Source organism: Schistocerca americana, chromosome 8 (genome assembly GCF_021461395.2).
Source record: "Schistocerca americana isolate TAMUIC-IGC-003095 chromosome 8, iqSchAmer2.1, whole genome shotgun sequence".
Lineage (NCBI taxonomy): Eukaryota > Metazoa > Arthropoda > Insecta > Orthoptera > Acrididae > Schistocerca > Schistocerca americana.
Genome location: NC_060126.1, coordinates 520,458,327 through 520,484,820, shown reverse-complemented (window position 1 = coordinate 520,484,820; position 26,494 = coordinate 520,458,327). Strand labels below are relative to the sequence as shown.

The window sequence follows — 26,494 nt, the reverse complement described above, 5'->3', positions numbered from 1 at the left end:
GATTTTCACACATACAACTATTTTCATTCAGCGTTAGAGTAGATTGCCTTAGCTACAAATTTAAACAACGTTCATAAATGTATTTGCAAATTTTCATTAAATTTAATTATAATAATTTCGTGGGAAGTAAACAGTTTATAGCACGCTTGCGTGACATGCACTGCTAAGACAGTGCTCTACATTTCATGCTCGTTTTGCACCGAAGTCCTTCCAGCACATTTATTGAAATATACAGTTTCCTTATGTCCAGTACAAGTTGAAAACGACGCATTACCGGACGGTCCTTTATTACGAAAAATGTTTAATTTCATTCCCTCTATTATTTCACAAAACTAGAAACAGTTATTATGTTACACCTTGTATAACGTTCTTATACAATCAAAATCACTTCGAATGCGGTTAAGTGAGAAAAGAGTCCTAAAGCAAGTCCGTAAATTTCCTTTATAGCTTTGTAAGCGCTAACATGCTAGTCGGATCAATCATGAATGAGTGCGGAAAGGTTAAACACACACATCAAAGAAAGTTTTCCATCACCTCGGTTCCGAGAGTTCCGGAACCTGTACAGAAAATTGGAATAGAGATCAACATAAACGTCATTTCCGCCCTTTTTATTGCTCATGAAAAGCGCACCTTGTCTGTTGTATCACCATACAGCGAGACCTTCATAGATGGTGGTCCAGACTGCTGTACACACCGGTACACGGTACATCTAATACCCAGCAGCACGTCGTCTTGCATCTATCCATACCCGTGGCATACTATCCACAACTTCATCAAGCCACTGTTGGTCCACTTTGTCCCACTCCTCAACGGCGATTTGGGTAGCTCCCTCAGAGTGGTTGCTGGGTCACGCCGTCCATAAACAGCCATTTTCAGTCTATCCCAGGCACGTTCGATAGGGTTCATGTATGGAGAACATGCCGGCCTCTCTAGTCGAGCGATGTCGTTATCCTGAAGGAAGTCATTCACAAGATGTGCACAATGGGGGCGTGAATTGTCGTCCATGAAGACGAATGCCTCGCCAGTATGCTGCCGATATGGTTGCACTATCTGTCGGAGGATGGAATTCATCTATCGTACAGCCTTTGCGGCGCCGTCCATGACCACCAGCGGAGTACCTCCGCCCCGCATGAGGCCAACCCAAAACAGCAGGGAACCTCCACCTTGCTGCACTCGCTGGACAGTGTGCCTAAGGCGTTCAGCCTGACCGGGTTCCCTCACCACGATTGTCTGGTTGAAGGCATATACATCTGTCGCTTCGTACTTGGTTTCATAATGAAATGATTTCTTCTTCTTAGCGCGCACCTCCGAAAATTTAGGATCGGTATTAATTGCACCGACAAGATCTTTAGATTCAGAGAGTCCGAATTTCCACGAATATACTTCATCTTATTTACTAAGCTGTCAAGGTGTCTTACCTCAGCAGCAATGATAGATTTTCGAGCTTGTAGTGATTTGATTGTGCATTCAATTGGTACCTACAGCTTTAGACAAACTGATGTCGTGATTAAACTCTTGAAAAATTTCATATAATTGGAAGAAACCTGTACCACAAAACGTGTTTTATCTGTTTACTGGGAGTTTCAGTATCAATGGAAACCTTACCCAAGCGAGCTGCAATTAGTTTTACGGCATCAACCGAAGTGTTCCATGGGTGTCAGACATGGAATATAAAGAACTTCCAACACACTACTTCAGAGTTTCCCATCGTTGTGGACTACAAATGAACAGGTTGTAAAGAAGCTGAATCACTCCGAAGAAAGTATCGGCTTCATGACAGCTCTCAGCTGAATGTACGCCACACAAGGCGATGACAAGCACACAGAGAGAATTTTGGAAGATGACTCTGCTCCACAAAATGCGTCTGATCTCCTTTATAACACTCTATCATATCCTTGTCCGCGTCATTCATTGATAGGAACTGAGTGTTCTATACGTATTGAACGAATTAAATGGGCAGTAGTAACTCCTCTTTTCTGGTTACAATCTACGAATTGCAAAGCAGTTCATTTATTTTTTTTATACTCGTAAATTTTCTTACTGAACTAAATATAACTCGGGATGAATGTTGTCTGTTGAGCATAATTTCAATTAGGAGTTGCATCAACAATAACTGAGTAATCCTTCTCACTTTCCCTCAGTTCCAAAGTGGCATTCCTGACGTAATGAGCACATCTAGAAATAAATCAATTGTATGACTTGACAGATAATGCACGTGTTACGAACTACAGCTTCTTGTCCGTCTCTGACCTTGCTCACGTGTTTTGCGATAACTGGATCATAGTGACTCAAGTGCTCTAATATTCCGAGGAAATTCCCATCACTTGGATCTCCAGTTTTCTGAGATAAACCTATGAATACCAAGCCTCTTTGACAAATAAGTAACGTCACATCATGTAACGTAAGGGTTCCCATGTAAGTTAACTGTTCTATGAATGAACATGAGAAGAACATTACCTCTTTACCTCCGAGCATTAGCAGGGCCACTGTAACTATTTCATGTCATTTTATTCCCTCGGTTTTACGATACTTTCAGGACAACTACATCACAATAGCTCTATTTTATTTTGTGTTTACTCTTGAACGCAAAATATTTTCTGTATACTTCGTGTAAAATCGCCTCATGATGGAATCACAAGTGCCTTATCTTTGAATGGTTTTGGTTCAAAATGGTTGGTTCAAATGGCTCTGAGCACTATGGGACTTAACTTCTATGGTCATCAGTCCCCTAGAACTTAGAACTATTTAAACCTAACTAACCTAAGGACAGCACATAACACCCAGCCATCACGAGGCAGAGAAAATCCCTGACCCCGCCGGGAATCGAACCCGGGAACCCGGGCGTGGGAAGCGAGAACGCTACCGCACGACCACGAGATGCGGGCTGGTTTTGGTTCAAGAGGCTCTGAGCACTATGGGACTTAACAGCGGAGGTCATCAGTCCCCTAGAACTTAGAACCACTTAAACCTAACTAACCTAAGGACATCACACACATCCATGCCCGAGGCAGGATTCGAACCTGCGACCGTAGCGGGTTTTGGCAATCCTACAAAATTATAACGACGTTTCACAGCTGCTGTCATTTACATCTGTTAGGGAAATGTTTTGGTAGGTTTTCCAACAACATCTAAAGAAAGGGAAGTTTAGACTCCATCATAAGGTGGTTTTAGCGCACGATGTCTAAAGAAAAAGCTGTGCATTCAATATTTTGTACGAAATAGAACTGTATGCAATTGACCTTTAAGAATCATAAAAGTGAGAAGCTAGCTTGGCTATGCGGGTGCTGGGGTAAGAACATATTATGTAACACAAAATTTATTTTACAGCAGCAGTCTTATATTTGCGAACCGAGCACCTTGGGGAGTCCCCAATCTCGATACACTTAGAACACCGTGAGGCTTGAGGCCCAGAGGCTTTGCCCCCCTGCCCCCCCACCCCCCTCTCCCCCTTCTCGACGGGTCTGCCGACACGATGTTAGGATGTACCCATGGCTTTTGTCACCTCAGTGTAATGACACAGTGCTTAGATGGCATAGGCGTATTTCCGGTATGCTCAGACAGGTCTGCATGACGAAGGGCGAAGCGGCAGACCCTCTTACTGCAAAGAACCGGGAATCGCGAGAGAATTGGAGGACCTGATGCTAGAGGACTAGCTTATCGCAATCGAAACGATAGCGCAAAAACTGAAAATCAGTCATGGATCTGAGTTCAACGTGCTACAAGAAATTTTGATCACGATGAATAAGAGTATGTAAATCGCATGGGGGAGAGATCTGGACTGCTGTGCGGGCCCACATGTTGGCGAGGTTGTTTGGAGCGCGATGCAGAAGTTTCGCCAGGAAGCCTACATACACCTTCCGTACAGTCCCAAACTCTCCCCGTGCGTCTTCCATATATTTGGGGCCCTGGAGGAAGACGTTTGTGGCCATCGATTTGCTTCGGACGAAGAAGTGTACGCTGGGTACAATCACATTTCCGTAGGCAAGCGCAAACATTTTTCCACGAAGGCTTCGACCATCTTGTCTCACAGTGGGATAAATATATTAACACTTATGGAGATTACGTTTGAAATAATAAACAGTTTACTTACTTTTTTCCACCTGTCTTGTGTTCATTTGAGTGCTCCTTATAATTATGAATTTGCGTAGATACTCCACAACCCACGATACATTACATGGCGGCATGCACTTCATGTCAAAATTAGCGACTTATTGTCGTAGTCCTGTTACATTTAGAGCACGGAGAAAAGTGACTGCCTGTATGTCCGTGTATACTTTCTAACAGCCCTTTTATAATTCTCACCGTGACTGAAAGCAGTGTACGATGGGACCACCTAGTTGCCGCACAGTATTCCTTCAATAAATGTTTCTCTAAATTTACCCATTAGGGTTTCGTGAAAACATCCTCCCTTTTCTTGCAGAGATTTCCATTTAAGTTCCCATATTTTGGCGGTGCCTAAAGTGGCTGTCAGGGATATAGGTACCTCAATGTCATCTCACCGTCTTACAGCATTGCCAGTTAGTGGTAATTTCAAATGTTGAAAAAAATTACGAAAAAAATATTACACATCTCTATTTTTAATCTAGAATATGATGCAGAACTATCTAAAAGAAAATTCTTGCCAGCTCCTATAAAAATTAAATAAATAAATAAAATAAAAACTAAGGTTACAAGAAATGTTGAAAAAGAATCTTCTACTTCAACCTGTTGATAAAACAGAACCACTGACGTAATTGGACTTAAAAAATATATGAACGTTCTGAAAATTAATAGATGTGTGTGATGCATATTTCATCGCGAAAACACAGAAATATTCCGAGATCAGAAATAAAATACCGTTAGGAATTGTGAAACTGTTCCGCCTGTGTAACGAAAAATGTCGCCGCTCATGAATTTGGGTTCTGTTGGACTGGGTAGAAATTTGCAGCGAGTAAGTTGCTAAGAAAACTATAAAATTAACTTTGGTAACATCTGAGCCATCATTATTGTGTCGTGTAACCTATGAACGCCGTTTATTTATGAGAGATCCTCGCGTGCGACAGTGCGCGACTACTATAGGTCGCCGCCGAGATTTTAGTTGCGACTGCACGGCTTAATATGACCGAAATTTTTTTATCTGCAGCTCTTCCTGACCCTTCGTCATTGCACCCCTCACCCAAATCGCTGATTCACGCTACGCAAACGTAACTGTAGGTACTTTCAGGCAACTAATTCCGTTGAAGATACAGTTCCGCATATGGTTTTGTGAAAACCAAGTTTTATCGAAGTATAGTACAAGACTATTGTCCTCAGCAAGCAATAAGTGCATTGTACACAATACTTCGTTCCTGCAACTGCAATGTTTCTGCCTTCCATCAAAAATTTTCGCCCACCATTATACTTTCTGAATCAAAAACCACATGAGCCGAGAATGCAAAAGAACGTACGTCTCTGAGCCAGAATAATTTTTTTGACCGTGATCACCCAACATTCTTCTAACTGTCGCATACCCTCATCGGCTGTTGTATCTAAGGAAGATTTTATGCAGTAACTTTTATATGAAAATCATCACATTCCATAGATTTCCGTTTTCATTATAACCCTGTCTTGAAGAATCAAAGCCGGCCGCGATGGCCGTGCGGTTCTAGGCGCTTCAGTCCGGAACCGCGGGACTGCTACGGTCGCAGGATCGAATCCCGCCTCGGGCATGGATGTGTGTGATGTCCTTAGGTTAGTTAGGTTTAAGTAGTTCTAAGTTCTAGGGGACTGATGAAAATTGTTCAAATGGCTCTGAGCACTATGGGACTTAACATCTGTGGTCATCAGTCCCCTAGAACTTAGAACTACTTAAACCTAACTAACCTAAGGACGACACAGAACACCCAGTCATCACGAGGCAGAGAAAATCCTTGACCCCGCCGGGAATCGAACCCGGGAACCTGGGCGTGGGAGGGACTGATGACCTCTGAAGTTAAGTCCCATAGTGCTCAGAGTCATTGGAACCATTTTTTGAAGAATCAAAACACATGCACACATCTGGAGAAAATTTGGAAATTTGTGGTAAGGTCTTATGGGACCAAACTGCTGAGGTCATCGGTCCCTAAGCCTGTACACTACTTGATCTAAATTAAGCTAACTTACGCTAAGGACACCACACACAGCCATGGTCGAGGCAGGACTCGAACCTCCGACGGGCTGAAGCAGCACGGACCGTGACAAGGCCCCTCAGACCGACACATCTGCAGATGTCTGCCGACGTTACTGCGTTGTTATTGTAGAATACAGTCGATTCCGAAATAGCACAAGGTTTAATTGACATTTCATGAACTTCCCTGCAAAATTTATATTAAATCTTAGTTTCTTCACTGTTAGCCAGACCTGTAAAAAGCTTCAGTACATTCGATACAGATATTTCAGATTGTTTTGGCCTGTCTTCACACTCTCTACGCAAGCCCTTGCTTCTCGATTTCGCTCACTACATCACTACACGTCAATGCACTGTTCCACGGAAGACCGAAACCACACACGATATCGGCCGGAAACATTGAATATTCTGCCGGCGTTGGCTTACTGCATCGCCAACAGCGTGGCATCGAAGTTATGTGGCGGGAGAATCACAGCACTTAGCGCCTGCCAACTGCGGACAGCGGATATGACCTTGAGCTGTCTAATTCCTAGTACAGTTTCCGAGTTCCACTTGTCAGTTCATACAGTGAACGCACCGTCGTGTCCAACGGGGAGGAACAGTGGCCATCCACGGACCAGCAAGAAGTGGCAACAACCTCTCAGTATCTCTCGTGTATGTAAACACGCTTTCCGCACCATTAGAACGAAATCCAAACCCATCGCCGCTCAACATCAACATTGTGTGATGTTTTCTACCTCTGCCCACCACCGACTCCCGTTGTTCGCTGAAGCCCGATTTAGACCAGAGTGAACACCAGTGGGTGTCAGCGTAAGTGCGCTATGTGATCAAAAGTATCCGGACACCTGGCTGAAAATGACTAACAAGTTCGTGGCGCCCTCCATCGGTAACGTTGGAATGCAAGATGGTGTCGACCCATCCTTAGCCTTGATGACAGCTTCCACTCTCGCAGGCACCCGTTCAGTCAGGTGCTGGAAGGTTTTTTGGGCGATGGCAGACCATTCTTCACGGAGTGCTGCACCGAGGCCTGGTACGGCGTTCCAAAACATCCCGATGGAGTTCTATAGGATACAGGTCAGGACTCTGAGCAGGCCACTCCATTACAGGGATGTTATAGTCGCATAACCTCTCCGCCACAGGCCGTGCATTATGAACTGGAGCTCTATCGTGTTGAAAGCTGCAGTCGCCATCCCCGAATTGCTCTTCAACAGTGGGAAGCAAGAAGTTGCTTAAAACATCAATGTAAGCCTGTGCTGTGTTATTGCCACGCAAAACTACAAAGGGTGCTAGGCCCTCCATAAAAAACACGACCACACCATAACACCCCCCCCCCCCCTCCCACCCCCCCCTCCCCCCCCTCCCCCCCCCCCCCCCACCCCCCCAATTTTACTGTCGGCACTACACACGCTGGCAGATGACGTACACCGGGCATTCGCCATACCCACACCCTGCCATCGGATCGCCACATTGTGTGACGTGATTCGTCACTCCACACAACGCTTTTCCACTGTTCAGTCGTCCAATGTTTCCTCTATTTACACCAAGCGTGGCGTCGTTTGGCATTTACCGGCGTGATGTGTGGCTTATGAAGAGCCGCTCGAGCACGAAATCCTAGTTTTCTCACTTCCCGCCTAACTGTCATAGTACTTGTAGTGGATCCTCATGCAGTTTGGAATTCGTGTGTGATGGTCTGGATAGATGTCTGCCTATTACCCATTACGACCGTCTTCAACTGTCTCCGTCAGTCAACAGACGAGGTCGGCGTGTACGCTTTTGTGCTGTACGTGTCCCTTCGCGTTTCCACTTCACTATCACGTCGGAAACAGTGGACCTAGGAATGTTTAGGAGTATGGAAATCTCGCGTACAGACGTATGGCATAAGTGACACCATATCACCTGACCACGTTCCATGTACGTTAAGTTCTGCGGAGCGGCCCTATTCTGCTCTCTCACGATGTCTACTGACTACTGAGGTCGCTGATACGGAGTACGTGGCAGTAGGTGGCAGCACAATGCACCTAATATGAAAAAACGTTTGTTTTTTTGGGTGTTCGGATTCTTCTGATCACATAGTGTACATTCCCCCTGATGCAAACGGTAGGCGAGCACGACCAAACAGCGTTCGGTCGTGTTAGATTCGCATTCGCAGGTACTCGCTCACATTCCACTGCATATGAGCTTTACAGAGAATCTTCAAAGGAAGTTCGTGTCGTAGCAGCACAGAGAGAATTGGAAATTTGTGGTTAGTTCCTGTGGGAGCCGCGCGAACCGTGACAAGGCGCCTGGGACGGCGCTGCTACCTCGAGCGGCGCAGAGAGTATTCGCTGTTTTCCTGCGCACGAAGTATTTTTGTTATTGACGAGGGCTCTGGAGCAGTCGGAATAGACTACGACGTTGGTGACGAAAGCATAGAGATGCCACAGGCGCTAGTGGGATTCAAGAGAACGTAAGCTAGAATAGAATCGCAGACCAGAGAGCAGTCGTAGTAGTAGCAGTAGTAGTAGTAGTTCTCAGTTTGGCGGTTGGGTCCGGTCGCTCCTAGAGAGCAGTTGTCTAGTTGTACAGTTCACAGAGAGCACTTGTGTCCTGTGTGCAATTACCAAGGCCGGTCGTGGAGAACAATGGCGGTGCCTGAGCGACGTAGTATAAGGTAAAAGCAAAAATTATTAATATTTATTGCCACGCGCATATGTAATTTGGAACAACTCATGTTGTACTACTGTTATATCAAAGTCACATGTAAATAATTTTCAATAATTTTTCAATAATAATCTTTCTTTTAAAGATAACTTTTGACAGTCATTCATCTGAATTTAAAGTTTTTAGTAATTTCTCGTATCCATAGTCACGCCAATTATCGTAAAGAAAAATCAGCTTTTTTTTATACATGACAAAATGTATCGGCGAGCATTGCACAGGGCTGTGGCAGAAGAATTTCTTATAGGAGCAGATATATACGCGTTATCCGGCGACGTCATTGAGGTAAGAATTTTCAGTTTATTCAGAATGATCTTTCAGGGCCATGACGCAGCACTGCTGACGTCCAGAATTGACCAGTTTAGATTCACAGTCAGTTGATTATTGAAAGGTTATAAGTGAGCCACAGTTTTATTGAGAGGTTAGTCACATTTTTATTGCGAGGTTACGGAAATAAGCTGTTGGAAGGTTACAAACAGAAGCCATCGTGGACTGGAAATGGTTATTTTCGGTTACTTGGAGACCATATGCAGTCATTCACGGACTTCGCGTTCCCAAACGACGATGTCATGTCAGCGGCCACTATTGTTCACGACTGGTTTGAAGACCATTCTGGATAATTTGAGCGAATAATTTGGCCACCCAGTTCACCCGACATGAATCCCATCGAACATTTATGGGACACAATCGAGAGGTGAGTTCACGCAGAGCATCCTGCGCCGGCAACACTTTCGCAATTGTGGACGGCTATACAGGCGGCACGGCTCAATACTTCTGCAGGAGCCTTGCAACGATTTGTTGAGTCCACGCCACGTGGAGTTGCTGGACTACGCCGGGCAGAAGGACGCCGGACACGAGATTAGCTGGTGTGTCCTGACTTGTGTCACCTCAGTGATTACTGATGAGCGAAAACATCATGACTCCCGTAATGACGCGTAGATGCACTTTTGGGGCGCAGTGCAGCAGCAGTTCCGCGTGGCATGGACTCGACAAGCCTTTGGTAGGATTCCCGTCTTGTGTGTCGCCGGATGACTAGGCACGAACCGCGCAGTTCCCCCAAGTCGCAGGTCGTCCGTTTGTGGGCCCGCGACTGACGCTTGGTGGCGTACCACACGTCTTCCAGCGGGTTCAGATCAGGCGAATTTGTTTACCAAGATATCAGTGTGAGTACACCAGCATGTTCCTCAAACCACTGTAACACGACTCCGACCTTGTGACACTGATGATTATCCTACTCGAAGATGCCACCGTTGTCAGTAAAGTATGAAGTGACGCAGGGTAATGGATATTGCACACATGGCGTGGCTTCGTCGCTGTCCCGACTTGAATCAGAGCACGTCTGGGATGCAGTAGGGAGACCATTTGCATGACGTCAGCTTCCACCAACCACTCTCCAAGACTCGTGACCAGCTCTGCTGAAAGAATTGGCGTTATTGACTCACAAGGGGAGGCCGCCAATTGTGAAATTCAGATTCGATTCATACTGTGCATAATAAAAGCTCATGGCCAGAGGTGTAATGTGGCAAAGCACCAAGATGCACTTCTCAGCCGTTGTCGAGGAAATCGACGGTTAAAATAAACCGTTGCGGTGAAATACTCTCTACGGTTATTAACTTTTTCCGCACCGTCGTGGCGCAGCGGTAGGTGCTCGGATTCGTAAACCGAAGGTCACCGGATCAAATCCCGCGACATGCAACTTTTTTTTTTAATTATTAGTTTTTTATAAGTCAAATATATATATATATATGCCGCGAATTAATGAATTGCTTATGCATGTTGGTGAAGGCGGATCGCTCTCCAATTGTACCGCCTCCATTTTTCCGTTTGTTTAACAGGGTGTACCAAAGCTCTCCCGCCCGCACTGATTTTCGACGATGTTATAAGTTGCGCTAGGGACCGCATCTACCTTCTTTCGAAGTTAGCAGGCAACTACGCTGTTATGCGGCGGCTCGTTTCGGCCCATTCAACATCTGTCCATCAAGTGTAACGAGCGAGTAACGGAGTTTATATTTCATACCTGCCACAGCAAATTTGTGTTCGTGGGGTCTCTATTCTAATTCGAACGTTTGACTTACGCTATACGTATTCGTTTCGGAATATCGTTTCTACGTCTTCCGTTAACTATACGTGGTAAACATTATGAAGACAATTAATAACATTTGTGAAATACAACTTTGTTTGCGGAAAACATAATGATGTTCGAAGTCGCCAGTTTTTCCACGACAAACGACTTTCAACAACATATTATATGCATAATTGTTGCAACTGATTGCCGGGAATTATATATATGTGCGTGTATATATATATATATATATATATATATATATATATATATATATATATATATATATATATATATATATACACACATTTAAATTACAAAAAACAAATACTAAAAAAAAAGTTGCATGTCGCGAGATTCGATCCGGCGACTTTCGGATTACAAACCTGAGCGTTTACCGCTGCGCCACAACGCTACGAAGACTTGTAAATCGTAGAGAGTATTTCACCGCAACGGTTTCTTTTTAACTGTCGGTTTTCTCGACAACGGCTGAGAAGTGCATCTTGGTGCTTTGCCACATTACACCTCTGGCCATGAGCTTTTATTATGCGCAGTATGAATCGAATCTGAATTTCACAGTTGGCGGCCTCCCCTTGTCAGTATGACGAGATCGTTCACAGCATGTCCCGTCGTTGTTAGGCCTGTATTGCTGCCAGAGGTGGTCACATCCGATACTGCGCACATTAACCAGTAGTTGGAATGTGTGTGCAAATCCGTTAAGTTGGATAAATCGAAGAACATTTTTGTCTACGTTATTCATGTTGCAGTTGTTCACGTTATGTACTCTTTACGTTGCTCCTACTCTACTGTCACCTGTTTATACTGTTCTGTGGCAAAATAAAGGCGACCTTGTAACATTCGCTTTAATTTTGGACATAGAGTGTACACTCCTAACCTAGAAATTACATTCACGGGCAGCCCACGACTCGGTGTCTACAGTTGACGCTAACAGTAAACACTAGACGGAGTAGATGAAGGTGTACAGGTGTACAGTGGTTTTAGGGCGAGTACTCACGGCGGTGATGCTGTTGGAGGTGAGGTCTAGCACGGTGAGGTTGTGCAGGCCGGCGAGCAGCCGCGGCCCGAGGCGCGCCAGCCGGTTGCGCCGCAGCGCCAGGGACTCGAGCGCCGACAGGCCGGACAGCAGCTGCTGGGGGACCTCGGACAGGCGGTTGTCCGACAGCCGCAGCCGCCGCAGCGACGACAGACCTGCAACCGCAGTCCCCGTCTCCACACACCGCTGGCCGGCTCACAGGGGAAACGCGGCGCCTGGTCTGAGCTCGCTTTCTCACTGAATTCTCTTCACAGCAGCGTTTCTTAGGCGAAGTAATGATTTGGTTTTCCATAAACCTTTTAGCCCAAGTAGTGCTTCAGAACTATCCATTACATTGAAAAGAATATAGCCAACTTGACGCTATTCTAAAAGGTTTCAGACAGATTATATAATGGTAAGACAGAGATTTAGGAACCAGGCTTTAAATTGTAAGACATTTCCAGGGGCAGATGTGGACTCTGACCACAATCTGTCGGTTATGAACTGTTGATTAAAACTGAAGAAACTGCAAAAAGGTGGGAATTTAAGGAGATGGGACCTGGATAAACTGAAAGAACCAGAGATTGAACAGAATTTCAGGGAGAGCATAAGGGAACAATTGACAGGAATGGCTCAAATCGTTCAAACGGCTCTGAGTACTATGGGACTCAACTGCTGAGGTCATTAGTCCCCTAGAACTTAGAACTAGTTAAACCTAACTAACCTAAGGACATCACAAACATCCATGCCCAAGGCAGGATTCGAACCCGCGACCGTAGCGGTCTTGCGGTTCCAGACTGCAGCGCCTTTAACCACACGGCCACTTCGGCCGGCGACAGGAATCGGGGAAAGAAATACGGTAGAAGAAGAATGGGTAGCTCTGAGGGATGAAGTAGTGAAGGCAGCAGACGATCAAGTAGGTAAAAAGACGAGGGCTAATAGAAATCCTTGGGTAACAGAAGATATAATGAATTTAATTGATGAAAGGAGAAAATATAAAAATGCAGTAAATGAAGCAGGCAAAAAGGAATACAAACGTCTCAAAAATGAGATCGACAGGAAGTGCAAAATGGCTAAGCAGGGATGGCTAAAGGACAAATGTAAATATGTAGAGGCTTATCTAACTAGGGGTAAGATAGATACTGCCTACAGGAAAATTAAAGAGGCCTTTGGAGAAAAGAGGACCACTTGTATGAATATCAAGAGCTCAGATGGAAACCCAAATCTAAGCAAAGAAGGGAAAGCAGAAAGGTGGAAGGAGTATATAGAGGGTCTATACAAGGGCGATGTACTTGAGGACAATATTATGGAAATGGAACAGGATGTAGATGAAGATGGAATGCGAGATACGATACTGCGTGAAGAGTTTGACAGAGCACTGAAAGACATGAGTCGAAACAAGGCCCCAGGAGTAGACAACACTCCATTAGAACTACTGACGGTCTTGGGAGAGCCAGTCCTGACAAAAATCTACCATCTGCTGAGCAAGATGTATGAGACAGGCGAAATACCCTCAGACTTCAAGAAGAATATAATAATTCCAATACCAAAGAAAGCAGGTGTTGTCAGATGTGAAGATTACCGAACTATCAGTTTAATAAGTCGCAGCTGCAAAATACTAAGGGGAATTCTTTACAGACGAATGGAAAAACTGCTAGAAGCCGACCTCGGGGAAGATCAGTTTGGATTCCGTAGAAATGTTGCAACGCGTAAGGCAGTACTGACCCTAAGACTTATCCTAGAAGAAAGATTAAGGAAAGACAAACATACGTTTCTTGCATTTGTAGACTTAGAAAAAGCTTTTGACAACGTTGTCTGGAATACTCTCTTTCAAATTCTGAAGGTGTCAGGAGCAAAATACAGGGCGCGAAAGGCTATTTACAATTTGCACAGAAACCAGATGGCAGTTACAAGAGTCGAGGGATATGAAAGGGAAGCATTGGTTGGGAAGCGAGTGAGACAGGGTTGTAGCCTATCCTCGATGTTATTCAATCTGTATATTGAGCAAGAAATAAAGGAAACAAAAGAAAATTTCGGAGTAGGTATTAAAATCCATGAAGAAGAAATAAAAACTTTGAGGTTCGCCGATGACATTGTAATTATGTCAGAGACAGCAAAGGACTTGGAAGAGCAGTTGAAAGGAATCGACAGTGTCTTGAAAGGAGGATATAAGATGAACGTCAACAGAAGCAAAACGAGGATAATGGAATGTACTCGAATTAAATCGGGTGATGCTGAGGGAATTAGATTAGGAAATGAGGCACTTAAAGTAGTAAAGGAGTTTTGCTATTTGGGCAGCAAAATAACTGATGATGGTCGAAGTAGAGAGGATATAAAATGTAGACTGGCAATGGCAAGAAAAGCGTTTCTGAAGAAGAGAAAATTTGTTAACATCGAGTATAGAGTTAAGTATCAGGAAGTCGTTTCTGAAAGTATTTGCATGGAGTGTAGCCATGTATGGAAGTGAAACATGGACGATAAATAGTTTGGACAAGAAGAGAATAGAAGCTTTCGAAATGTGGTGCTACAGGAGAATGCTGAAGATTAGATGGGTGGATCACATAACTAATGAGGATGTATTGAATAGAATTGGGGAGAAGAGCAGTTTGTGGCACAACTTGACTAGAAGAAGGGATCGGTTGGTAGGACATGTTCTGAGGCATCAAGGGATCACCAATTTAGCATTGGAGGGCAGCGTGGAGGGTAAAAATCGTAGAGGGAGACCAAGAGATGAATACACTAAGCAGATTCAGAAGGACGGAGGCTGCAGTAGGTACTGGGAGATGAAGAAGCTTGCTAGCATGGAGAGCTGCATCAAACCAGTCTCAGGACTGAAGACCACAACAACTACAACAACGCTATTCTTTGCGTTGTGTAAAATTGGAAATAAATAGGCACTCAGATATCGATAGTAACAACCTGAGGGGGGAAGCATGGCAGCGCGATTCTAAGCATTGTTGTGAGACGAGGTCCGTCTGCGAGAGTCGTAGTAGTAGAGCAGTGTCGGTGGAGAGCTCGGAGAGGGCAGAAGACGTGTCACGCTGCCCGCACGTCAGTGATGGCAGATCTCACCACACTCGAGGCCTGATTTCATTAATATAGCCAGGAGAGACTGAGACGCTTTAACTACGCTCGAGATGGAATTCGAGGTAAAATTCCCAAGCATAGCGCAAAAGCGATTGCAAGGTTAGGCTCGTGATTGTTTTTCCGAGTTTGCAATAATCCCGTGTTTTGTTTGCTGAGATCGCCACGGAAAAAGAAGCTCATTCCTTGTGGTAAGGAATCTTGCAGTGCCTTGCATCCTGGGACTCGATGCGCTTCGGGAAATGAAGTCGAGAACTGACCTCTCCCGAGCCACGTGCACTTTATATTGTTGTAACCGGCAAATTGACCTGGCACAGATTAGGACTCCGGACACATATATAAATTACTGCCTGCATGTCCGAGTAACTGTCAACGATCCATATAGATTGTGTATCAACGACTGTACCATTAATCAAAGCAATAATGAACAGGAACCCGATTGGGAGTTGGAAGGTATCACTATTAAACAAAGAATCGGAGAAAAAGTAGCCGAATACTATTACTTAACACATCCACAACAAGCTGTCTTAAGACAATTGTTAAATCGGTTTGTGAAAGTATTGTCTGTAAAACCAGGAATTATTAAGGGACATGAATTCGATATGCAGGCGAAGCCCCATCAAACATTCTGTCGTGCTACCTACTCTATACTGTGGACTAAAAGGCCAACCGTAGGAAAAGAGGTATCCTCCAAACAATTATAATTATTCTCCACATGTAGTTAATAAATATGCTGTGGTTACTAAATGTTAATATAACTTCGAAATTGAAATAATTTGTTAATCCGGCACTCAGCCATTATTGATACTTATACCATCATTCTGAGGCATTTTGCCATTATTAATACTGATGATTTTTGAAGTTTTTAAACAAAGTTAATTTATGAAATCCCTTCTTACACGTTATTTAGTATTTAGCAAGACCCAAGCGAACTCCTTTTTATGAAACTCATTCTCAGTAGCAATAAGCTTCGGCCACTGCTGCTGCATGCTGCTGCGAATTGCTGTAAACCACATGGAAAAAGGCAGTCATCTAAAGGGGTGAGTGCAAAACTTAGAGCCAAAACGGAGACACTGACACACCACGACATGTCATGCACTCTAATCAGTAAATTCCGTTGCACAAGCCAGATTCTGTATCACTTGTAAATTCTTATTCAAATACGCAGTCAGATAGCTTATCCAAACGTTAGTTTTAAGTTTTTCATGTAACGATCTGTTGAGGCCCTAAATGGCAGTGAAACTGACACTCATGCAACACGCACACAGTCTTATGCGGGTTAGATTCCGTTTACTGATAGCTCTGGTTGCTTATCTAGTCCAGTTTCACAGACGAACATAGCCTGCATTGAAACTTCCTGGCAGATTAAAACTGTGTGCCCGACCGAGACTCGAACTCGGGACCTTTGCCTTTCGCGGGCAAGTGCTCTACCAATTATAAGATTCCTCGAAGTATGAAAGATTTTCCAAGAGCAAAATTATACTGTAGTATAATTGCTCTCGGTAACGCTAAAACTGGAAATATTCCGGTCACCTGTTCCTATAATCTCTACATCAGGGTTTGCCACGCCGCGCCGAACTTCACGCGTGCAGGGCGTGCTGACCGCGGGCTGGCCCCAACTCCTGGCCCGTCTCGACTTACGCTCTGTCCTTCTCGGAAGTAGCGGAAGACTTCACTGAGTGCTGCGGAGTGGCGTTTCTCGATCGGCACAAATCGCTTCAGTTCGGCAGAATAGTGGTGTCAGTGCTGTTTACCCATCGCTATTTGTTCATCGCCGGCCGCTGTGGCCGAGCAGCTCTAGGCGCTTCAGTCCGGAACCGCGCTGCTACTGCGGTCGCGGGATCGAATCCCGCCTCGGGCATGGACATGTGTGATGTCCTTAGGTTAGGTAGGTTTAAGTAGTTCTAAGTCTTAGGGGACTGATGACCTCAGATGTTAAGTCCCATAGTGCTCAGAGCCATTTGAACCATCTTATTTGTTCGTCGTGTGAAGGACATTCACAAGTCCAGTGGCTGTTTCCACAAAAAGAGGCAGTCCACAGTTCGATCGTCACATCCATTTAAAAATGAATGGGAATGACAAAAGAGAGAGATGAGAATTCTCAGTATTTATTATGCAGTCGCTTAATCGACGGATACTGTAAATTTGCTATGAAGCGACATTACAATACGGTGCAGAAAGAATTTTAAAGATCTAGTTGACACTGAAAGAGCAAAACATTACAAAGATCGACAGACGGGATTCATTGTTTTGTACATCAAGAAGCACTTTGTGCTACGTTTGCAGGCAAGGAGCACGTGAAGATATTGGTAGTACGAATAGTAAAGGTATTGAAGTCACGCGCTTTGTTCCACTGTCAGCTGAACTGAACGAAGACCATGGAGACTGTATAAACTACTGCAAAGTACGTTGGTTTACTCAAGGTGCATGCCAGGTACGATGTTTCGATTTAAATCTCGCTACTGTTGAATTTATGAAGGGAAAGACAGTGCAGGAACGAAAATTAGAACATCCGAAATGGATTGCAGACCTCGCATTTTAAGTGGACTTGATTGCACACGGCCCACAGTGAGACATTGCAAGACCAGAAAAACTTCTTTCTAATTTTATGGTTCAAATGGCTCTGAGCACTATGGGACTTAACAGCGGAGGTCATCAGTCCCATAGAACTTAGAACTACTTAAACCTAACTAACCTAAGGACATCACACACATCCATGCCCAAGGCAGGATTCGAATCTGCGACTGTAGCGGTCGCGCGGTTCCAGACTGTAGCGCCTAGAACCGCTGGCCACTGCGACCGGCTAATTTTATGAAGATTCATTTAAAAACAATATCGCGTTGTAGAAGGGACACATTCTGATAAATCCAGTTGTTTCAGCTGAATTAAAGAAAACATGAGGTTTCAAGGACTCATCGTAGCCTTGGTAGAATTACGAGTATAGTTTTCTAAATGTTTTGAGGACGTTGCCAATCTTACTACTGTTTTAGACCTGTTTAAGAGACCGTTTGCCGCTTCAGTTGAAAGCGCCCCTGTCTATGTACCAATATAACTAATTTGACCTGCAAGGTAATTCCCGTTGAAGACAAAAGCTTTTAAGTTAAAACTATCCAGGACGTCTATGTTGCTTTCTGCAGCTAGAGTTTCCACGTCTCCATGAAGATGTTGCAAAGGTGCTTCAATATTATTATCAACATATGTGTGTGAAACATGTTTCTTTCAATTACGAAACTAAATAATTCGTGGTTATGTGGCAACCTGAGTGCGAAAATCTGTGAAGTTGACTGCGCCTGTCCGTATATGCCGAGAGTCTCTAACAGATAAAAATTCCATAATGTCTCTGCGCAGCAAAAATAATTAAATAATACTCAACATTTGTTTCGTTTATGATTTTTGTTGTTACATTTACATGCGGCTCGTTCGTAATTTCCCTCACTGAGTCGATGGACAGCGCTGACACATTCCATCAAATGGTGAAGAAACATTCAAACAAGAAGGCTAGTACAAGATGGCCGCTGCCTAGTTTTTGTACTTCTGTGCCCATAACAGCGGTAAATAATTATACATTACTTCTACTCAACTTTCAGCATTAGAGTAACGAAAAACCTAGTAAGTTACGACTTCCTCTTCAAAAATTTGGACTACAGCTCACGAAACCACACACTGATGCAAGGGCGAGGCGTGGTTTACACAATGGAGGGTATTCTCGAACGAACTATCATGCAGAACGTTGGAGCAAAGGAAGCTCATGGATGCAAAGGTAAATGTCATTTGTGCACTAGCGAAAGTTCGTCAGAGGCAGAAAAGTGCAACAAAATGAATGAAAATACACTAACCTGCGTGGAATGAGATTTTCACTCTGCAGCGGAGTGTGCGCTGATATGAAACTTCCTGGCAGATTAAAACTGTGTGCCCGACCGAGACTCGAACTCGGGACCTTTGCCTTTCGCGGGCAAGTGCTCTACCAGCTGAGCTACCGAAGCACGACTCACGCCCGGTACTCACAGCTTTACTTCTGCCAGTACCTCGTCTCCCACCTTCCAAACTTTACAGAAGCTCTCCTGCGAACCTTGCAGAACTAGCACTTCTGAAAGAAAGGATATTGCGGAGACATGGCTTAGCCACAGCCTGGGGGATGTGAAAATCTCATTCTGGAAACATCCCCTAGGCTTTGGCTAAGCCATGTCTCCGCATATCCTTTCTTTCAGGAGTACTAGTTCTGCAAGGTTCGCAGGAGAGCTTCTGTAAAGTTTGGAAGGTGGGAGACGAGGTACTGGCAGAAGTAAAGCTGTGAGTACCGGGCGTGAGTCGTGCTTCGGTAGCTCAGCTGGTAGAGCCCTTGCCCGCGAAAGGCAAAGGTCCCGAGTTCGAGTCTCGGTCCGGCACAGAGTTTTAATCTGCCAGGAAGTTTCAAAACCCAATATGTTGTGTCCGACACAAGATTATCATAAGGAGGGCCCTAGAAAAGTGTGATAGGACCGCTGTTGTTCTGTGTGTACATAAATGATTAGGCGGACATGGCGGGCAGTAATCTGCGGTTATTTTCGGATGATGCCGTGGTGTACGGTAAGGTGTCGAAATTGAGTAACAGTAGGAAGATACAAGACGACGTAGACAAATTTCCAGTTTGTGCGATGAATGGCAGCTAGCCCTAAATGTGGGAAAATGTAAGTGAGTGTGAATAAGTAGGAACAACAAACCTGTAATGTTCAGATACAGTGTTGCTAGTGTACTGCTCGACACAGTCAAGTTGTTTTTTTAATATCTAGCGGTGTGGGGTGGAACGGGCACGTGAGAACTGCGGCAGGATGGTCTGCTTCAGTTTATTGGGAGAATGGTAGGAAAAAGTGGTTCACCTGTGAAGAAGATCGCATGTAGGATTCTGGGGCCAACTATTCGTGAGTACTGCTGCAGTGTGCGGGATCCGTACCAGGTCGGGTTGAGGGAGGATATCGAAGCAATTCATTGGCGGCCTGCGAGACTCGTTACCGGTAGGTTCGGACAACGTGTAAGTGCTGAGGAGGTGCTTCGGGAACTCAGATGGGAGTCCCTGGAGGGAAGGCGAGAAACACAATTGAGAAAATTTAGAGAATCGGCATTTGAAGCTGGCTGCCGAACGATTCTGCCGGCACCGACATACACTGCGCGTAAGGACCACGAAGACAAGATTCGAAAAATTCGGTCTCACACGGCGGCGTACAGACGCTCGGTTTTCCCTCGCTCTATTTGCCAGTGGAACGCGAGAGGAAATGACTAGTAGTTGTACACGGTAATCTCTGCCAAGCGCCGTATAGTGGCTTGCGGAGTATCTACGTAGATGTAGATGTACCCTCCGCTACCCACCACAAGGTGGCTTGCGGAGTATGTTTTTAGATGTACACGTAAATGACTGCTACTGTTGTCTCTCATTGTCACTGATATTGTCACAGCTGGAGACTACCGGATTTATGGTGACAGCCTGTATTTCCATTTGAAGTGAAAACTGTTTACTGTGTGACCAACAGGCACTGGCATTGGAAGCTGCCATCCACAGAGGCATGTGCTGGTACACAGAAACACACCGCGAAACTAAAGACGAAACATCTGCGTGCTCCGTCTGATGACGAGTCTGACAAAGTGTGAAAAGTGTTTGTGGAGTAGGCAAACAAAGTGACTGGTCGCAGATTTCCGCACTTATTTTCTACTCATAGTCAACAATTCTTTACAGACGAATGGAAAAACTAGTCGAAGCCGACCTCGGGGAAGATCAGTTTGGATTCCGTAGAAATATCGGAACACATGAGGCAATACTGACCCCACGACTTATCGTAGAAGCTAGATTATGGAAAGGCAAACCTACGTTTCTAGCATTTGTAGACTTAGAGAAAGCTTTTGACAATGTTGACTGGAATACTCTCTTTCAAATTGCGAAGGAGGCAGGGCAGGGGTAAAATACAGGCAGTGAAAAGCTATTTACAATTTGTTCAGAAACCAGATGGCAGTTATAAGAGTCGAGGGGCACGAAAGGGAAGCAGTGGTTCGGAAGGGAGTGAGACAGGGTTGTAGCCTCACCCCGATGTTATTCAATCTGTATATTGAGTAAGAAATAAAGGAAACAAAAGAAAAGTTCGGAGTAGGCATTAAAATCCATGGAGAAGAAATAAAAACTTTGAGGTTCGCCGTTGACATTGTAATTCTGTCAGAGACAGCAAAGGACTTGGAAGAGCAGTTGAACGGAATGGATAGTGTCTTGAAGGGAGGATATAAGATGAACATCAACAAAAGCAAAACGAGGATAATGGAATGTAGTCGAATTAAGTCGGGTGATGCTCAGGGAATTAGATTAGGAAATGAGACACTTAAAGTAGTAAAGGAGTTTTGCTATTTGGGCAGCAAAATAACTGATGATGGTCGAAGTAGAGAGGATATAAAATGTAGACTGGCAATGGCAAGGAAAGCGTTTCTGAAGAAGAGAAATTTGGTAACATCGAGTATAGATTTAAGTGTCAGGAAGTCGTTTCTGAAAGTATTTGTATGGAGTGTAGCCATGTATGGAAGTGAAACACGGACGATAAATAGTTTGGACAAGAAGAGAAAAGAAGCTTTCGAAATGTGGTGCTACAGAAGAATGCTGAAGATTAGATGGGTAGACCACGTAACTAATGAGGAAGTATTGAATAGGATTGGGGAGAAAAGAATTTTGTGGCACAACTTGACAAGAAGAAGGGACCGGTTGGTAGGACATGTTCTGAGATATCGAGGGATCACCGGTTTAGTACTGGAGGGCAGCATGGAGGGTAAAAATCGCAGAGGGAGACCAAGAGATGAATACACTAAGCAGATTCAGAAGGATGCAGGTTTCAGTAGGTACTGGGAGATCAAAAATCTTGCGCAGGGTAGGGTAGCATGGAGAGCTTGTAAGGGGTCCGTAGGCCCTTACTATGAGTTTGCACTCGGCACAGGTCGGTAGGGCAAACAATCGATAGTGTCGTGTTGCGAGAGCGAGTGTAGAGTTGAGTTCAGTTCCCAGGTTGCGGGCCGAGCCGTGTGGAGGCCTGTTGCTGTAATGCAAGGCTTTACCGACAAAGGGAGTGGCCATCGCCGCGGTTTAACCCCTTTGTGTTAGAATAATACGGGAAAGTGAAAAAGTATAATTACGAGAGTCATCAGTGATATTTCTGTGCCGATATTTTGGTTTCGCGTCTACCGCGCCAGCATCATTTGGATTGCAGTGTTGGATTGCAGTGTTGGATTGCAGTGATTGAATTTGCGTGTGACGATAATGAATAGCGAGGAAGCCTGTGCTGAGATTAGCCGTTATTAAATATGTATGACGAAGGCAGTGGCTGTCTCCTTCTTTTTGTGTTTTTGAGACGAATATAGGTTCTTGATTAGTGAAGCTGTGTTGGCGTTCCTTCTTGTCACCGGACATTTCAGTATTAGAGCATTTGAGAAGGACAAAATGGAATGTAACAACTCCGTAGCAGTCAAATCCGATTGCCAGCCCCATTAGGTACACGGTCACATTAATTAATATTTATTTGGGCTGCTATCAGATCCGGATCGGGTCGAGATAAATGAAATTCGGAGGTGTTACAAGCTGCATCAAACCAGTCTCAGGACTGAAGACCACAACAACAAAAGTCAAGAATGTCCGTAAGTTTAATTTGCTCGTATTTGGCTGCGATGGTACGAGACCGCGTTGTAAGATGGCACTAGCACGGGGAAAGATTGTGAGTAGTTAGAAGGGCTGGGTACCTTGCAAGAGCAGCGGCGGCAGCTGCTCGAGGCTGTTGGCGGACAGGTCGAGCTCCTCGAGGCGCGCCAGCCCCTGCAGCAGCCCCTCCGGCAGCGTGACCAGCCGGTTGCCGCTCAGGTGGAGGAGGGTCAGCTGGCTGCAGAAGCGCACCAGCTTCTCCGGCAGCGACCGCAGCTGGTTCCACGACAGGTCCCTGCAACGCCAGTCCCACCTACACCCACGTCCACCCAGGCGTGAAGCGCCTGTCGGGCACACGGTGGTCACCTGTGTGCTGAGATCTAGTGCCACTCTGAATATGTTAGCCAAAAGAAGTCTACCAGTACCAAACATACGAAATAATTTGAGGAAGAAATTACTGCAAACGTACGTTTGCAGCACTGGATTCTATGTAACTGAGTAAAGAACTGTGGGAAAATCGGAAAAGGGGAGAAGGGAAGCGTTGATACACTATGTGATCAAAAGCATCCGGACACCCGATTGAATATGACTTACAAGTTCGTGCCTCCCTCTATTAGTAATGCTGAAATTCAGTAAAGTGTTGACCAGCTTCCACTCTCGCAGGCATACGTTCAGTCAGGTGCTGCAAGGTGTCTTGGGGAATGGCAGCCCATTCTTTGCCGAGTGCTGCACTGAGGAGAGGTATCGATATCGATCGGTGAGGCATGGCACGAAGTCGGCGTTCCAAAACATCCCATAGGTGTTCTATAGGATTCAGGTCAAGACTCGATGCAGGCCAGTCCCTTACAAGGATGTTATTGTCGTGTAACCACTCCGCCACAAGCAGTGCATTATGAACAGGTGCTCAAACCTGTTGAAAGATGAAATCGCCATCCCCGAATTGCTGTACAACAGTGGGAAGCAAGAAGGTGCTTAAAACATCAATGTAGGCCTGCGCTTTGATAGTGCCAGGCAACACAACAAGGGGTGCAAGCCCCCTCCATGAAAAACACAGCCACACCTTAACCCCACCGTCTCCGAATTTCACTATCGTGGACAACACTCGCTGGCATATGACGTACACCGGTCATTCGCCATACCCACACCCTGCCGTCGGATCGCCACATTGTGCGCCATGATTCGTCACTCCACACAACGTTTTTCCACTATTTAGTCGTCCAATGTTTACGCTCCTTACACCAAGCGAGGCGTCGTTTGCCATTTACTAGCGTGATGTGTGGCTTATGACCAGCCGCTCGACCATGAAATCCAAGTTTTCTCACCTCCCGCCTAGCTGTCATAGTACTTGCAGTGCATCCTGATGCAGTTTCGAATTCCTGTGTGATGGTCTGCATAGATGTCTCCCTATTACACATTACGACTCTCTTCAACTGTCGGCGGTCTCTGTCAGTCAACAGACAACGTCGGCCTGTAGGCTTTTGTGCTGTACGTGTCCGTTCAAGTTTCCACTTCATTATCACATCGGAAACAGTGGACTTAGCGATCTTTAGGAGCGTGGAAAACTCGCGTACACACGTACAAGTGACACCCAATCACCTGACCACGTTCGAAGTCCGTGAGTTCCGCGGTGCGCCCCATTCTGCTATCTCTCACGGTGTCTAATGACTACTGAGGTCGCTGATATGAAGTACCTGGCAGTAGGCAGCAGCACAATGCACCTAATATGAAAAACATATGTTTCTGGGGGTGTCCGGATACTTTTGATCACATAGTGTATGTGGTGCTTTAAAAGGATGTTGAAAATCATATAGTGTGATAACATAAGGAATTTGGGAGTTCTCTGTGCAGTCAGCGAGAAGAGGAAAATGTGGAAAACGCTGACAACAAGAAGGGACAGGATGATACGACATTTGCTGAAAAAATGAAGGATTCACCATCGTGGAACTAGAAGGGGCTGTGAAGGGTAAAAACTGTAGAAGAAGATAGGATTTGGAATAAGAGTACATCGTACAAATAATGGAAATGAAGAGGCTGGCAAAGAAGAGACAGTTGTGTCGGGCCGCTCCGAACACTGATGACAAGAAAAAGTATGTTGGGCAGGACGATATTGGTGTTGGTGTTCACCGCAAGTGTCGTGCAGAGGGTCAAAAGTCTCTTTGGAGTGCACCGAGTTGGAACAAACACACTAGAAGAGATTAGATTAGATTAATACTAGTTCCATGGATCATGAATACGATATTTCGTAATGATGTGGAACGAGTCAAATTTTCCAATACATGACATAATTAAGTTAATTTAACAACATAATTAAGTTAATATAACAACTGTTTTTGTTTGTTTTTTTTCTTTTACTTAATTTATATCTACAAATTCCTCTATGGAGTAGAATAGAAGGAGTTGTCATTCAGAAATTCTTTTAATTTCTTCTTAAATACTTGTTGGTTATCTTTCAGACTTTTGATACTATTTGGTAATGACCAAAGACTTTAGTGGCAGTATAATTCACCCCTTTCTGTGCCAAAGTTAGATTTAATCGTGAATAGTGAAGATCATCCTTTCTCCTAGTATTGTAGTTATGCACACTGCTATTACTTTTGAATTGGGTTTGGTTGTTAATAACAAATTTCATAAGAGAGTATATATACTGAGAAGCTACTGTGAATATCCCTAGATCCTTAAATAAATGACTGCAGGATGATCTTGGCTCAGCTATTATTCTGATTACACGCTTTTGTGCAGTAAATACTTTATTCCTCAGTGATGAATTACCCCAAAATATGATGCCATATGCAAGCAATGAGTGAAAATAGGCGTAGTAAGCTAATTTACGAAGATGTTTATCACCAAAAATTGCAATGACCCTTATTGCATAAGTAGCTGAACTCAAACGTTTCAGCAGATCATCAATGTGTTTCTTCCAATTTAGTCTCTCATCAATGGATACACCTAAAAATTTTTAATATTGTACCTTAGCTATATGCTTCTGATTAAGGTCTATATTTATTAATGGTGTCATACCATTTACTGTACGGAACTGTAGGTACTGCGTCTTATCAAAATTCAGTGAGAGTCCATTTACAAGGAACCACAAAGTAATTTTCTGAAAGACATTATTGACAATTTCATCAGTTAATTCTTGTTTGTCAGGTGTGATTACTATACTTGTATCATCAGCAAGGAGAACTAACTTTGCCTCTTCATGAATACAGAATGGCAAGTCATTAATATATATTAAGAACAACAAAGGACCCAAGACTGACCCTTGTTGAACCCCATTCTTGATAATTCCGCAGTTTGAGGAATGTGCTGATCTTTGCATATTATGAGAACTGCTTATTTCAGCTTTCTGCACTCTTCCAGTTAGGTACGAATTAAACCATTTGTGCACTGTCCCACTCATGCCCACAATACTTGAGCTTGTCTAGCAGAATTTCATGATTAACACAATCAAAAGCCTTTGAGAGATCACAAAAAATCCCAATGGGTGGTGTTCTGTTATTCAGATCATTCAAAATTTGATTGGTGAAAGCATACATGGCATTTTCTGCTGAAAAACCTTTCTGCAAACCATACTGACATTTTGTTAGTACTTCATTTTTACAACTATGTGAAGCTACCCTTGAATACATTGCTTTCTCAAAAATTTTGGATAAAGCTGTATCTAGGTGGACGGTGTGTGTTCTGTTATGGGAGACAATGATCTTGGCGGACGCTGTGTGTGCTGTGTAGGGAGACACAGGTGTAGCTGAACACTGTGAGTGCCGGGCTGGGCGACTCAAGCCATGCTGGCTACTACACAGTACACTCGAGGACTGTGTTCAGCGGCACCAGGACACAAAGTGTGCGAGCTAAGGGGTT

The 26,494-nt window shown here is 44.5% G+C and overlaps 1 protein-coding gene across 1 annotated transcript in view; it reads right to left on the bottom strand.

Annotated features, from left to right (window-relative positions):
* The window catches only part of LOC124545955 (carboxypeptidase N subunit 2-like), a 164,700-nt gene that overhangs the window by 65,020 nt on the left and 73,186 nt on the right, over window positions 1-26,494 (bottom strand). The window contains exons 6-7 of the mRNA XM_047124918.1: window positions 22,738-22,931; window positions 11,899-12,092 (exon numbers count right to left, since the gene is read on the bottom strand). Of these exons, the coding sequence (XP_046980874.1) occupies window positions 11,899-12,092; window positions 22,738-22,931 (388 nt within the window). The remainder of the gene's footprint in view (window positions 1-11,898; window positions 12,093-22,737; window positions 22,932-26,494) is intronic.